Raw genomic sequence first — 14,369 nt, 5'->3', positions numbered from 1 at the left:
CATCCTTTTCCATTTGATTGCATTAGCGAATCACTGACTGCTAAATCACTGGCATCGACCCAAAGACTTAGCTTGGCACCAGGAATTGGATGGTGAAGTAATGTTGCACCCGCTAAAGCTTGCTTCACATAGATGAATGCTTGCTCGGCTGGATCAGTCCATTGAAGGATATCTGCTGGCTTGGTTGGAGTAGCTCTTTTGGATTTCTTGTTTTTTATTCCCTCCAAAAACTTGTGTAGAGGTGTTAAGATGTGTGCAGCTCTGGGCACAAAACGACGATAAAAGTTGGAGAGACCAAGAAAACGTTGTAGTTGAGTGATGGTGCTTGGCTTAAGAAAGTTCAGGATGTATTCAACACGATCTGTCAAAGGCTCGATGCCAGATCCAGAAACTTTTGTAACCCAAAAATTCAATTGATGTTATACCAAATACACATTTAGAGGGCTTGATGCCGAGGCCATATATTTGCAGACGTTCGAATAATAACCTTAGATGTTCGATGTGCTCTTCTGGTGATTTTGAGGCTACCAGTATGTCATCAACAAAGGCATATACAAATGGAAGTCCACGAGTGACCTCGTCAATAAACCTTTGGAATGTGGCTGCAGCGTTACAAAGGCCAAATTGCATTTGAGTGCTCTCGAATAACCCAAATGGTGTGATAATAGCACTTTTATGGACATCTTACGGATGTATAGGGATCTGATAGGTCCTGATGAAATCTATGCGAGAAAAGATTTTACTACCATGCAATTCAGATGTGAAGTCCAGAACATTTGGAACAGTGTACCGGTCCTTCAGTCTGTGCATTTAAAGCTCGGTAATCACCAACTGGATGGCATTCGTCACTGTCTTTTTTTGGGACCAAGTGCAGGGGTGATTGTAGCAGCTGTTAGATGGTCGTAAATGGCCAAGGTCAAGCATCTGCTGAAATTCTTGCTTTACGATTTTCAATCGATCAGGAGCCAGACATCTTGGTTTGGCATGCACAGGTGGACCAACAGTCTCGATATGATGCACGACAGTGTTTCATAGGTTGTCCTGGTTTGATGTCGGGGAAACTTGCTGAGAAGGCTGTGATAGATGGTGTCACCTTCGATGATTTTGATTGAGTGAACTTCAGCAATGTGAAGATCAGTGAACATTGAGTTTTGTTGTCCTATCCAGTAAACATCGTCGTCGGAGATCCGGAACAAGATCAAAGTTGAACAGAAAGTCTGCCCTAGTGATGGGTGTGGAAACATTTGCCAGTAGAAAAGCCCACGTGAAATTACGACGGAGATTCAAATCTAATGTCACTCTTTTGACCATAAACACTAATGGATGAAGCATTAGCAGCAGAGAGCTTCATAGTGGCGTTGCAGCGTCGTTGTGATGGTGATGCTGGAAGGATAGAAACATTGGATTCAGTGTCAATCAGGAATCGAATCTTGGAATTTCTGTCCATGGCAAAAAGGCGACGAGATGACTGTGGCAAGGAGCATGTCGCGATTACTCCTCGCCCGACTCTTTTGGTGATAGAGAAAAAGAATATAATATGAAATACCACAGTTACATACACAAACAATATTAAATGTACGTTCTCGTGCGAAAGTACATTCATCAGTTGCTGTAAAATCTGGGTGCACAGCACTCTGCTATAGGAGCCTGTGGGCGAAGTTTTCATTCAATGCTTTTACTCGTTGAAAATGGTGTGGGTGTAACCTTTTGCCTTTTTCGGTACCTTCCATGTTGTGAATTGTGGCATACTAAGGCAAGGGCCCATAGCATGTGTGTTTGTAATTGGCTGATCTGCCACCATCTTCAAAATTGTCTTTTATACCTGCTGTTCTGGCAGTCCTTGTACGACCAGCATCTGACTAGGAAGCAAGAAATAAAGTTTTGCGCAGCAGCCGGTGAAAGCGTGCAAATGTTTTCGGATTGGGCAACCACTTATGGCCGAAAACGTTCGCTGTACATTCATGCTGCCTGTGATACTTCCTTTTATACATCTGCAAATGAAATTCCTGTCTGCTTTTTCAGTATTAAAGTATGCTATTATCCCTTATGTTATGACTGTTAACAGTTGCACGCTAGCATAATTTCACAGGGCTGGCATTCATATTTGTTATTCACTGTGATGTAGATTTGTATACGATTTCTTCCCCCAGGTTGCATTTGCATGTATGGTTTTTTTTCTCCATAAATTTCAACAGGAATGTCATTTTAACATTTGTAGAGGGTCGTTTCGAAATGCGCTAGCACACCCTAAAGCAGAATGCTTTGTGATGTTTTACAACGAGCCCTCAGCTGATTGTAAATATTCTGCGGTAAAAATTCACATATACATAATAACGTTTTTCTACGCTTTTCTTAAAATTCTTCCAGATTGTTCTGTAACAGCACTGGTTGTTCTGCAACGTAAGTCACACATTTCGGCATATTCTGCTTTGATGCTAGCACATTTGTGTTTCGTGTTAGGCTATCTATTTTTTGATAATTGTTTAAGAGGTAGATAGTACACATTAATACACCCATCAGTTTCTCTATTTTTTCTAAATCACTGTATTTGAATTGACATTATATTCTCCCAGCTATTCAAGTCTTGTCTCTGCCTGTGCTGAAGACAGCATTAAACTCTCGGAATTTAACCAGTGTCTATAAGTGGGAAATATGTTAGTTATTAAAAAGTTGTAAATTTTAAGTTTTTTAAAGCAAAAAATGATTTGCTCCTCAGACTTGCCAACTGTTACATATTGGGCGCAGTTTCTATTTATGGACCCGTTCAAATACAAATTATACGCTGTGTAACACTGTCGAATGGTGCTGACAGACTGGTGCATCAAATATCTGGAATTTTGGGAAAGGCTTATAAAAATTTGATTCAAAGAAAATTTTGATTTAAAGAACGTTTCCTGTGGGGTGCATTCTCTTTAATAGTAGACAATGAAAGTAAGAGCCTAGTTATAAGCTAGTAAATCTTTTTAAATTCAATGAACCTTTTGGATTGAATGTGGTTTTAGAAATGAATTATTTGATTCACATGGATACCAGTGAGGGAGAACCATATTTAAATTTTTTTCGAAAGGGACCCACTTTCACTGAAAGACCCAGATTTTGTTAATTTATCTGCATCCCGACCCAGGTAAATTAGAGGATAGCGGCATCTGTCAATATTGACTTTTTCTTTCAGTTGCAGTATTTGTTTTAAACCATGCGAATCCTTTACCTGTTAAAGGGGGGGGTCGAAGGTATACTGTATTTAAATGGTAAAAATTTCTATAATAGTGTTTTTTGCACATAAGTATTTTTTTTCTTGCACATGAGTATTTTTTTTCTTGCAAATTCTGTGACTTGAATCAGTTTTCAGTATGTTTTAAGGGTCATGGCAACTAAAGTGATTGGTGCTAGCACCTTAAAAGTGCCATGAAAAGATCTTGAATGCATTCTGCATCCCTTACAATATTGATCTTTTTAAAAAAATTGTTTTTTTACAGGTCGTTTTATTCTTACATTTATTAGTTTTGATATTTTTTTATTGTATGGTTATAATTTTATTCTTTCAACTATTTGAATTTGTATTTTTTTAGGCATACTTGCTTACAAACGAGTGAAAGTTTTGAAGTATTGTGGTGAAAGGCAGGTGCCTCTTTTATAGAAATAATAATGGCAGCTCATCAGAACGATCAGATAATGAATCCATCCAATCATTCAGGAAGTCCTAGTCGAAATAATGGCGCTATGCCTATGAATCAAAATGCTGCAAGGTATATTTTTAAATTACTATTCTATTTTATACACGGTAAAACCTCGTTAAGTTGTCATTTTGATATGTCTTAATTTTTCTTCTGGTCTGTCCAGCTTTCCTAGATGTTATGAAACCCTCGTTTACTAGTCTTTAATTTTGGTTAACTCATCACAATGTAAAAGTTTTGAGACGAACAGATGATTTCTATGGCTTCTTTTAAAAAAAAATAGCTTAACAGCATTGCCATATGCTTTGCTTAGAAGTTTAAAAGTACATAAGATTTTTATCACCATAAAAAGCCTTGTGTATCAAAATGGAACAGTTAAAGTAATGAAACTCGTACATTACTTTATAAAGTTTTTGAAACATTAGGCACTGTTCAAGCTAGACCTGATTTCTGCATGGAGCCTCACTAATTAATGGCTTCAAATTTTAAAAATTATCTTTGTTGAAAGACCAGACTCTTTTTCCAAAGGTGAGGTCATTTATGTTTTTCCTTACCTGGGTTCCCCAGTCCCTCAAAGTGGATCCTGTGTTCGAGATTACCTTATAGTTAAGTATGTAAAAGAGTACCACATGATAAATTTTACCAAGATTACCTTGCAGTTTCATAAACTAAGTCAAAGTAAATAATTGAAACACTAAAATTAAATTTCATGTGTATGTAAAATTAATGTGCAGTAGTTCTGTTGTGAAAGAAAGCTAACTATTCTAACAGTTGCCCTGATTAGTCTAAAATAAAAATTACTAGTATAAATCAAAGTGTACCAGTATATTTACACAGTATATTAACACCAGTATATTAACATGGTCAGTTGAGTACTAAGAGCTCTAAAAAGATAATTTTTTCCTTCTGCATTCTATAAATTTTATTAATAGTGTAATTTTAATTCATATTTTAATGTTATTTTACTTTAAATTTTTGATTTTCCACAATATTACACATTGAAAATGATACACTTCACGTAAGTTGTCGCTCTACTTAAGCTGTCATAATTTTTTGTTAAATGAAGTGACGACTTATTAAGGTTTTACTGTATATTCTTTTTAAATTTGTATCTGGCTGTTGAAATTGTCATACAAGTATTTTATTTTAAATTTTTATAAGTAATTTACCTATTGATGTACAGTAATTTTTTATTGTTAAAGGTGTTAATTATAGAAACGTCTGAGGTTTTCATTAACTATAGGGATATGTGGGATACTATTGCTTGAGATGTTTATTTTATTTGTCCTGAAAGGTGTGCAGAGAAACTATTCACTAGGGGGAAATTAAGTCATGTAAAATGAAACTACCAGTATGTGGAAAAATTGTTTTCTTGTCTTGGTTGTGAAACTGCCAGTAACAATGTAATAACGATACTGAATCATGGTATTGGTATTCTGAGAGAATCCTTTGTTTAACCACTAGTTTCCATTATATATACACACCATAGCTGCCAAGTCTCCCGAATTTTAGCTTCATCGCTCGACCTCCCGAAAAGTTCTTAAATCTCCCGAATTTTTACGAAAATCACAAAAATCCCTAATTGTCCCTAAAAATTACCTACTTCATTAAAAAAAATCCCCGCTTATGAAAACAGTCCCTAAGAAATTTCTTGTGGGGCATGAAGCCTCTTTTTTTTCCCTTTCGAAATGACGTCACACGTCGTAAATGGGGAAATTCCCTTTTTAAGGAAGTTTTACAAACCCTCTGATGGTAACAAGAAATTTGTTTGTCTTATCGTGCAGGGAAATGGCTTAGCAGCCAATAGTCCTGGATAATAATTGAAGATTATGGTGACGCGCATATGGTCAAAATTTCTTTTGTTGAAGTTACGTACGTGTGATATAACAAAGCATGAATACTGATAAGCAAAAAAATATTTAATCAATTTTAAAGATACTTATTCCGATGAATTTCCTTTCATCAAACGTTCCAGAAGAGGGCCTACTTTTCCTTTTTGTACAAGTTGTGTTACGGACATAAACATCGGGCATGGAAAGACTACCATCATCACTCGTGAAATGAAAAAAAAAACATCAAGCAAGTGTCACAAAAAGTCAGTGTTCTTAAAAAATTGGCGCTTTTTTCCTTCATCTTCCGATGATTTTGGGGTCATTCGCGCAGAATGTTTGTTCACAGCATTTCTGACTGAATACAATATTTATTTTTACATCATTAAAGTTTTGCCCTCCAATTTCACTTGTTTTTTGCGTAGGAATTTTATTCCCAAGGGTTTAACTTCCATGTGTGTAAAATCCATTTTAATTTGACTTCAGTTTTTTGAGTAGGGATTTTATTCCCTACGCTTTAACTTTTATGTTTGGAAAATCCCTATTTTATTTGGAAAAATCCCTATTGTATTTATTAGGGAATGGTTTAAGCATAAAATACGGGTTTGTGCGAAAATCTCCCGAATTTTCATTTTCAAAAGTTGGCAGCTATGACACACTGAAGAGCCAAAAAAACTGGTACACCTACCTAATATCGTGTAGGGTCCCCGCGAGCATGCAGAAATGCTGCAACATGACGTGGCAGGCATGGACTCGACTAATGTCTGAAGTAGTGCTGGAGGTAATTGACACCATGAATCCTGCAGGGCTGTCCATAAATCCGTAGGAGTAAGAGGGGGTGAAGATATCTTCTGAACAGCACGTTGCAAGGCATCCCAGATATGTTCAATAATGTTCATGTCTGGGGATTTAGGTGGCCGCGGAAGTGTCTAAAGTCAGAAGTGTTCCTGGAGCCACTCTGTAGCCTTTCTGGATGTGTGGGGTGTCGCATTGTCCTTCTGAAATTGTCCAAGTCCGTCGGAATGCACAATGGACATGAATGGGTGCAGGTGATCAGATCAGACAGGATGCTTACGTACCTGTCACAGTCGTATCTAGATGTATCAGTAATCCCATATCACGCTAACTGCACACGCCCCATACCATCACAGAGCCTCCACCAGCTTGAACAGTCTCCTGTTGACATGTAGGGTCCATGGATTCATGAGGTTGTCTCCATACCCGTACACGTCCATCAGCTCGAAGCAATTGGAACCGAGACTCGTCAGACCAAGCAACTTGTTTCCAGTCCTCAACAGTCCAATGTTGGTGTTGTCGGGCCCAGGCAAGGCGTAAAGCTTTGTGTCGTGCAGTCATCAAGGGTACACAAGTGGGCCTTCGGCTCCAAAAGCCCATATCTGATATTTCGTTGAATGGTTCGCACGCTGACACTTGTTGATGGACCAGTATTGAAATCTGCAGCAATTGGTGGAAGGGTTGCACGTCTGTCATGTTTAATGATTCTTGTCAGTCATCGTTGGTCCCGTTCTTGCATGACCTTTTTCTGGCCACAGCAATGTCATAGATTTAATTTTTTATCGGATTCCCGATATTCACGGTACACTCGTGAAATGGTCGTACGTGAAAATCCGAATTTCATCGCGCGCTACCTCGGAGATGCTATGTCCCATCTCTAACCGATCTAACAACTATGCCAGACACTTGTGTTATATAGGTGTTGCCGACCGCAGCGCTGTACTGATTGGTTCCATATCTCTTGATTTGCATACGCATGCCTATACCAGTTTTTTTGGCTCTTCAGTTTATGTATGTATAATAATTATTCGAAAAAATTCTGCAGTGAAATTTTAAACTAAATGTTTTGCATGATGAGCAAAAGTTTTTTAGATTGACGTGATGTGAACTGGTGATATCTTTATGAATAATATGTCTACCAAAGACCCTTAAATAAAAAGTAACAACCGTATGTGCACCTACATATTCCTGTGAAACCAGAAGTATCTCAACATAATATATAGCTAATATATTTTCTAACGTGTTTCAATAGGATACACAATTACATTTCAGGTAAAACTTAAAAAGTATCCCACCAGCTGATAAAAAAATAAAAATTTACATTCATGTTAACATAAGTGGAGTGATATGTATTAGTGGTGTGTACACTTGTGGTTTTTTTCAATGTCCATAAATCTTTGTTTATAAAAATTATATTTTTATTTAGAGATATAATGGGAGATGATGCTGGTTGGAAATCTAAACTGAAGGTCCCTCCAAAGGATAAAAGGAAGAAAACCACTGTGAGTTTGTGATTTAAATATTTGTATTAAATAAATATTCGGTCCATGGCTTCCATGTGTCAAATTTGAATTAGAGATGGGATGAATATTCTACTATTTGTATTCAGCCTTTTTGTCGAATATTTGGTTCAGTTGTATGACGCTTAGGTATTCGGTTGAATTCCTATGTAAACCTAAGCACATGAAACTAATTGAAAAAATAATTAGATTTATTCCCATAAATTTAAAAATTTACTGATATATTTTGTGTGGTATATATCCCTTCCTGTGAAAAAAGTTGTATCGGGGGAATTTTTTTTTAAGATAAGGGAAAACATGGAAAATGGAATCCTTCTGTAATAAAAGGTAGAAGTAAGCACGAATTACACAAGTTCACTAACCTAAGGATGTGCCTAGACAAGATGTGTATTGAGTTAGTTACTCATAGACAGATTTAATGATGGGTGTCCCCAACATCTGAAGGGCCCGAAAAACTTTTTTTAATTTAAGGACCCAATATTTTCTGTCCCCAGGGCCTCTAGACTTGAAACTGTCTCTGGAGCTACGGAAAAGAACAAAGAACATCTAGAGTTGAAAAATAAGAAAAGTCATAATTTTTATGATACATTACTGGTTAAAAGAAAATGGTTGAAATTTTCTTATCTTAAAATTGGTGTTACCAAAATTTATTCCATAAGTAATATTGAAATACAATATCGTTGAATTTGATTGTTGGTGAATAATCAAATAATAAGTCTAATAATCTTTAAATTACTTGTTTTTAATATTTAAAGTGTATAATTAAAATTCAATATCAATCATTTAAAGTAGCCAATAATTCTATTTTCAAGTAAAAACACTAATTTTTATAATTGTAAATTTTAACTGATATTCAGCCACAGAATATTCTGTATTTAGCCAAATCATTCGTCCCATCCCTAATTTGAATAGTAATCATATTTCTGAATGTCACTATGTTAGAATATTTCATGAGGGTATATCAGTATGTCTATGACGGACTACTGCATTAACTGAGATTTGTTCTGCCATGACAATAAGTCTTTTCTTATAGAGGGAAAGTTAGAAGTATCTCGTTCTTGAAACAGTGTGAAACAGCCAGAAATTCATACCCTAGCACAGGTCCAATAAAGTGGTAATCTCTAAAGAGTTTACATAGTAGTTAATGAGTCTGTGGGAAACATTTTTAAAAAGCAAGTAATGAATACAGCACTATATATGATGAAACAGTAAACTATTGGTCCTGGTCCTATACCTTAGGTATAAAATTAGTTGTACAACAAATATTTGTACACAGTGAAAACCTCAAATATTTTGGCAGGAATTGACCAGTCTTTTTTCCAAAATTTAAACGTGTTAAATTTTATTTTCTAAAAAGGTTGAAGTAATTTTCAAACCTTCAATTATTTTGAAGAGTGGTCCAAATAAAATTTTCAATGAATAATCATTGGTCTTATATGGTATGAATGAGTTTTTAGTTTCTTCTTTTTTAAGATTTGAATGTGTCTTGAAGAATGTTTGTCTTGTATTACATATTTTTTTATATTTTTATATTTTCTTTTTAACAGGATGTAACTGATACTAAAGGAAATGAATTTGAAGACTTCTGTCTAAAAAGAGAATTATTAATGGGGATATTTGAGAAAGGCTGGGAAAGGCCATCCCCTATACAAGAAGCTAGTATTCCTATAGCACTTCTTGGAAGAGATATATTAGCCCGTGCAAAGAATGGCACTGGTAAAACTGGAGCTTATGTCATTCCAATCTTACAAAGAGTAGATATCACAAAGAATTACATACAAGGTAAATTTGTTTATTTTTTAAATTTCCTTTTTAAAATGATTAGTCATTCTTTAATTTTCACCATTGAATGCTTGCTGAATGTAATTTTTTTGATTAGCTTCATTACAAACTGCAGCTTTGAGAATTTCCTTTCAGTGATAATTCAGTTTTTCACTTTAGCTCTTGTCATTGTCCCTACGAGAGAATTGGCTCTACAGACAAGCCAGATATGCATAGAGCTGTCTAAACATATGGGTGCAAGAATCATGGTGACAACTGGCGGAACAAATCTCAAAGACGACATTATGCGTATCTATGAAAATGGTATGTGTAATACATTAATCATTTTTAGATGAATTTTTGGTATCTGAAAAATATTGTTTTTAAAATTGGTTATTTTGACGGGTTAAATTTTTTGGAAAGAATCTTATAGTTTTAAATTAATAGCTATCTTCGTTTACTTACCCAAGTCAGCTAAGTTTGATAATTCTGGTACTTATTATGTAAATTTAAAGGAGTTATTGCTATGCTTATTCTTTTGTATAAATATAAAGCAAACCTAATACTAGATTTGGTTATTTGGTTATAAGTCAATTATTTGTGCTTATACGAGTAAATTCTTCCTTTAATAATACAATTTGTATTACTTTCAATTTCAATAGTGAGCTTTCTGCATTGATTTAAGTCTTTGTCCTAAGTTTGATGTTTATATTGAAATACATAAAATTTATCTAATTGCTTCAAACTTGTCAATGATTTCAAACTGCTTTTTCTGAACATTAATTCATAAGTCAATTGGGCTGTGCTTATATGATGAACTTGTCCAGTTTTCTTTTTAACCCTTACAGTGGCAATGACTGTCATGTTTTTAAGACCCTGTTCTTGTTTTTAAGCCCAGATGCTGCAGAATGTGTATTTTAGACAAACTTATTTTCAATCTTTCTAACCTGTCAAATCGATTGAGAAGCTTATTTTCAAAAGGAAACATTTTTATTAAATTTGCAGTTCAGAAGTAAAATATATTCTTCCAGAATAGACCGATTTACAAAAGAAAATGGTGCATACCTATAGCATATGGGGAAAGGTAAAAGAATATTTAAATACTGTTTCTTCAAGAAAGTATTTCAAAATTTGAATTTGAGGTGTTCCATTGCGGAAAAAATTCTTGGAACTTAACCAGCTTCAATTTTGATCAAAAGGTAAAGCTCGGAAAAATTTTAAACTTTACATACTTCGTAATCTTTGTTTTTATTGAAAATGAAGTAAAAATAAAACCAGTTACACAAAATACAATAGAAAACTTTCACAATTAAATGTAAAAAAAATTACACCAAGTTAGAAATGACAAAAGTAACTGTACATTCTTGATTAAAGTAATCAGTTTCTAAGTAATTACAGCTTTTATTTCATGTGAATATCATTACTTTCTTCAGCTAAACAGACATATTGCAGGGGTGGAAACTCTGTGCCAATTGTGCCTCACAGCGCCAAAATTAACATCTTGCACCATCCTGCTCCAATAGTGTATTTTCGTATTTTTCTGCGTTAATATCATAATTTATTCCACTGTACTTAAACTATCTGCCCCTTAGCAGGCTTTCCATTGCAAAACTTCTATAATATCCATAATCGTGCAACTGAAGTAGGTTTCAATGGTCTTTCAGCTTTAAAGCGCAAATGTGAGTCTGTTTGTCTTCAGAATAACGTCTCCACAGGAAGCAGAAATTATTATAGTCGATTGCCATTGCGTCAAATCCAGATGTTTCGTGAAAAAATTTTCATTCCTGGAGCAAAAACAGCATGTCCGCCGAATTATGAATGCTAATTTAAAAACTTTACAGAATAACAAGTGTTAAATTGCCAATATCGCCAAATAATGAGTGCTGAATCGCCAAACATGTTGATTCTTCCGAAATTCTTTCCCATTTTGTAACAATTTCTTTCAGAGTATAAAAACTTATAGAAAATTTGTAGTCCATTTGAACTGGTTCCAGGCTGCGAATAGTGTCCTCAGGAAGCAAAAAAATCTTAAAATAGACTGGTGTGAAAAATTTTGACAGCTGCTTTTTCGAACAAGGTGTCAGAAACCTGAAACACCTGAAACGAAAAACAAGCTGATGAAAAGATGTTTGATAACAAGACCTACTTTAGTCTTTTTTTTAATTTTTCCTCTGTGGATGTAATTGAATGGATCAATTTTAAAAAGAATTAATTTTTAATGCATTGTATCTACTAGCTGGAAAATAGAAAAAAAAGGTTGTGTCTGGGTTGGGTTTTGATGTCAAAAAACCAGTTTTTAATTGACAAGCATTTTGAATTGGTTTAAATCGTCAAAATGTCATAAACTGTGAAAAACTAAAAAGGAATGCTTTTGGATAACATTTTGTACACAATAGGTATATAATGAGAAACTTTTATATTGCATTTTATTTTTAAACATTAATTTATTACAATAATTGAAAAATATTAACTAATTTTTAGTTAAATTTTTTTTTTGACTAGAACAGATATGTAATATTTTATAGTACATATTTTATCTAAACTATTGATTACTCGTATTCAATTTGGGAAAAACAAAGAAATAAAGCTGTTTTTTAAATATGATAGAGCATCAGGGTTAGGTTTTTTGACCTCAAAAACTAGCCTAGTATTAAAATCAAACTTGTTGTCAAATAGTGTTTTTTTTTTTTTTTTTTTACCTGATGAATATGCTAGCCTACATAAAAGTAAATGTTTTGTTATTTAACATGTTTTTATATTTTGAATTGTAACTACTGAGAAAAATTATTTTGATTAAAGTTTTCTGTGATATACGTGATTTTATTTACATAGTATTTATCGCAATCATTTATCAGGGGCATGACCTTGGTTGCCTAAATTCCTGTATAATCGTTATTATATTCCATTAACAGCCGTGTGGTAAACAAAAGTTTTTTCGTCAGCAGCTTTGTATTTTGAAGTTTTTAAATTGTTTCCTCTAATTAAATATGTCTTCAGAAAGAAAATATAAAACTTGAAGCTATATAAAGCTTTTAAGAGTTCATATATCCAAGATTATCAATCACTGATAGCATCCACAAAAGGAAATGCTTGTTTTATGAACAGTATGTAGATGTGATGTTTTTTTTTTTTTTATTCTGCATGGAAAGACTGACATAGAATTATGTTCTGCTCAGGGGCAATGCAGAACCGGTCTTGGGGTAATAATGTAACTTTGAATTTTTTTAAAAATCAATTAAAACTAATTTTTCTTGTGAATTTTTTTTCTTGATAGTCTGCGAGTGCTGGGGGGGGGGGAGAGATACCCCCCTTGGGAGAATCTCTGGATTTCTGGATTCTAAAAGTTGGCATGTCTGATTAAATATAATTAATTTATTTCCAATGGGAGTTTTTTATATGGAAAAGTAATATTTGAGGTTTTTGACATGACAGTTTAAACTGTCAAACTGCCAATCCTGTTATGTATCAGTTTATGAAATAGACCCCAGGGTAAAATTTTAATAACTAAATTTCCAGGCTTTCAACATATTACTTGTTTATTTCAGACCCTGGTGACACAAATGTGGTGGTTGTTTTTTGCTATTAGAATTTTTTTCTCTTTTGACCTCGGGGAAGTTCAGTCCTTATTCAAAGGATTTCGTAAGTTTTGAGTTAGAAATATGGTGATATATAAACATTGGTTGAGAAACTTTCATTAGAGTGCAGCATTTAAAATGGAGCTTCCAGTGTGTTCTTGAGATGGCTTCCAAGAGTGTGCCTTCAGGAAAAGGGGTTCACTGTATAAAATTTGAACTGTAAAATTCTGGAAAAAATTGCATGTGATGATTAATATACCATGTATCGTTTTTGGGTGGAAAAATTGGAATGAAATTATTTCTTTGTGAAAGGAAAAGAATTTTGATTCGCTGATATTTGTTAACACATTTTTACGAATATTCACAATACAAAAACATTTTGAAAATTCCAAAAAATGAAGTCTGGTCTGAGAGATAAATCTGAGTTTACTGGGTTATTTTATGGGTGCAGTTTATGTACTGGAGCATTGTCCCTGGTGCCTGCAACACTGTAGGACCACTATCTTGGCCTTAGAATAGTAAGTTGACCGCCCTTGGCTTATGTTATTCTTTTCAGCAGTTAAACATAACATAGTTTCAAATGAACTGGAGGCAGAGCAGTTAAATCATCTTACCTTTTCAGTTTAAAATTTTTTGTTTGTTCTCCTTGCACTGCTTATCTTTAATTTTATATGAAGAAAATGGAACAATACTATCTTCCAGTCTCAATAGTTTAGCCTCAAATTTCACTGTAAATAGCTTCATACTCTATGCTTTTTATTTCACACTTAGTCTTCAATGTCTTCTCAATCTTGCTGTCTGCCGGCAGAAACTTATCAGGAATGTAATCTGTATGGAGATGGGACATTTAGATTTTATGTATATCCAGTGCGACATCATATCGAATGATTCCATAACACGAAAACTGGGAAAATAGATTACATTACAAAAATTGCACAAGGTCACAAATACGATGCAAGAACATTACATCTAATCTGTAACCCAGACTATCTGGTAACATATTTGCTGAAGAGTTTTGTAAGTGCCATCAATCAGGGCTCCCACTTGTCCTACTTTTTGGTAAAATGTCCTACTTTCTAGTTTTTGTCTTACTTTTCTATCAAATCCTATCAACAAAATTTGATTTTAATTAAGCAGGAAATCATTGGCAAATATGAAAAATGTTGGAGAATGCAATTAATGATTCTGCCAAAGCAGAAATTATATCATTTTTAA

At 34.2% G+C, this 14,369-nt stretch overlaps 1 protein-coding gene across 4 annotated transcripts in view; it reads left to right on the top strand.

Annotated features, from left to right (window-relative positions):
- The window catches only part of me31B (ATP-dependent RNA helicase me31b), a 52,701-nt gene that overhangs the window by 9,960 nt on the left and 28,372 nt on the right, over window positions 1–14,369 (top strand). For all 4 annotated transcript variants that reach the window (XM_089243042.1, XM_089243044.1, XM_089243043.1 and 1 more), the window contains 4 exons: window positions 3,570–3,746; window positions 7,725–7,800; window positions 9,366–9,600; window positions 9,760–9,903. In XM_089243042.1, the coding sequence (XP_089099168.1) occupies window positions 3,646–3,746; window positions 7,725–7,800; window positions 9,366–9,600; window positions 9,760–9,903 (556 nt within the window). In that variant the 5' untranslated portion in view covers window positions 3,570–3,645. The remainder of the gene's footprint in view (window positions 1–3,569; window positions 3,747–7,724; window positions 7,801–9,365; window positions 9,601–9,759; window positions 9,904–14,369) is intronic.

This window comes from Pholcus phalangioides, unplaced genomic scaffold (assembly GCF_987345545.1).
Source record: "Pholcus phalangioides strain wild (caught in Gottingen) unplaced genomic scaffold, Ppha-v1.0 ptg000015l_1, whole genome shotgun sequence".
Classification (NCBI taxonomy): Eukaryota; Metazoa; Arthropoda; class Arachnida; order Araneae; family Pholcidae; genus Pholcus; species Pholcus phalangioides.
The sequence above is the reverse complement of the archived record's forward strand: the minus strand, read 5'-3'. Positions and strand labels throughout refer to the sequence as shown.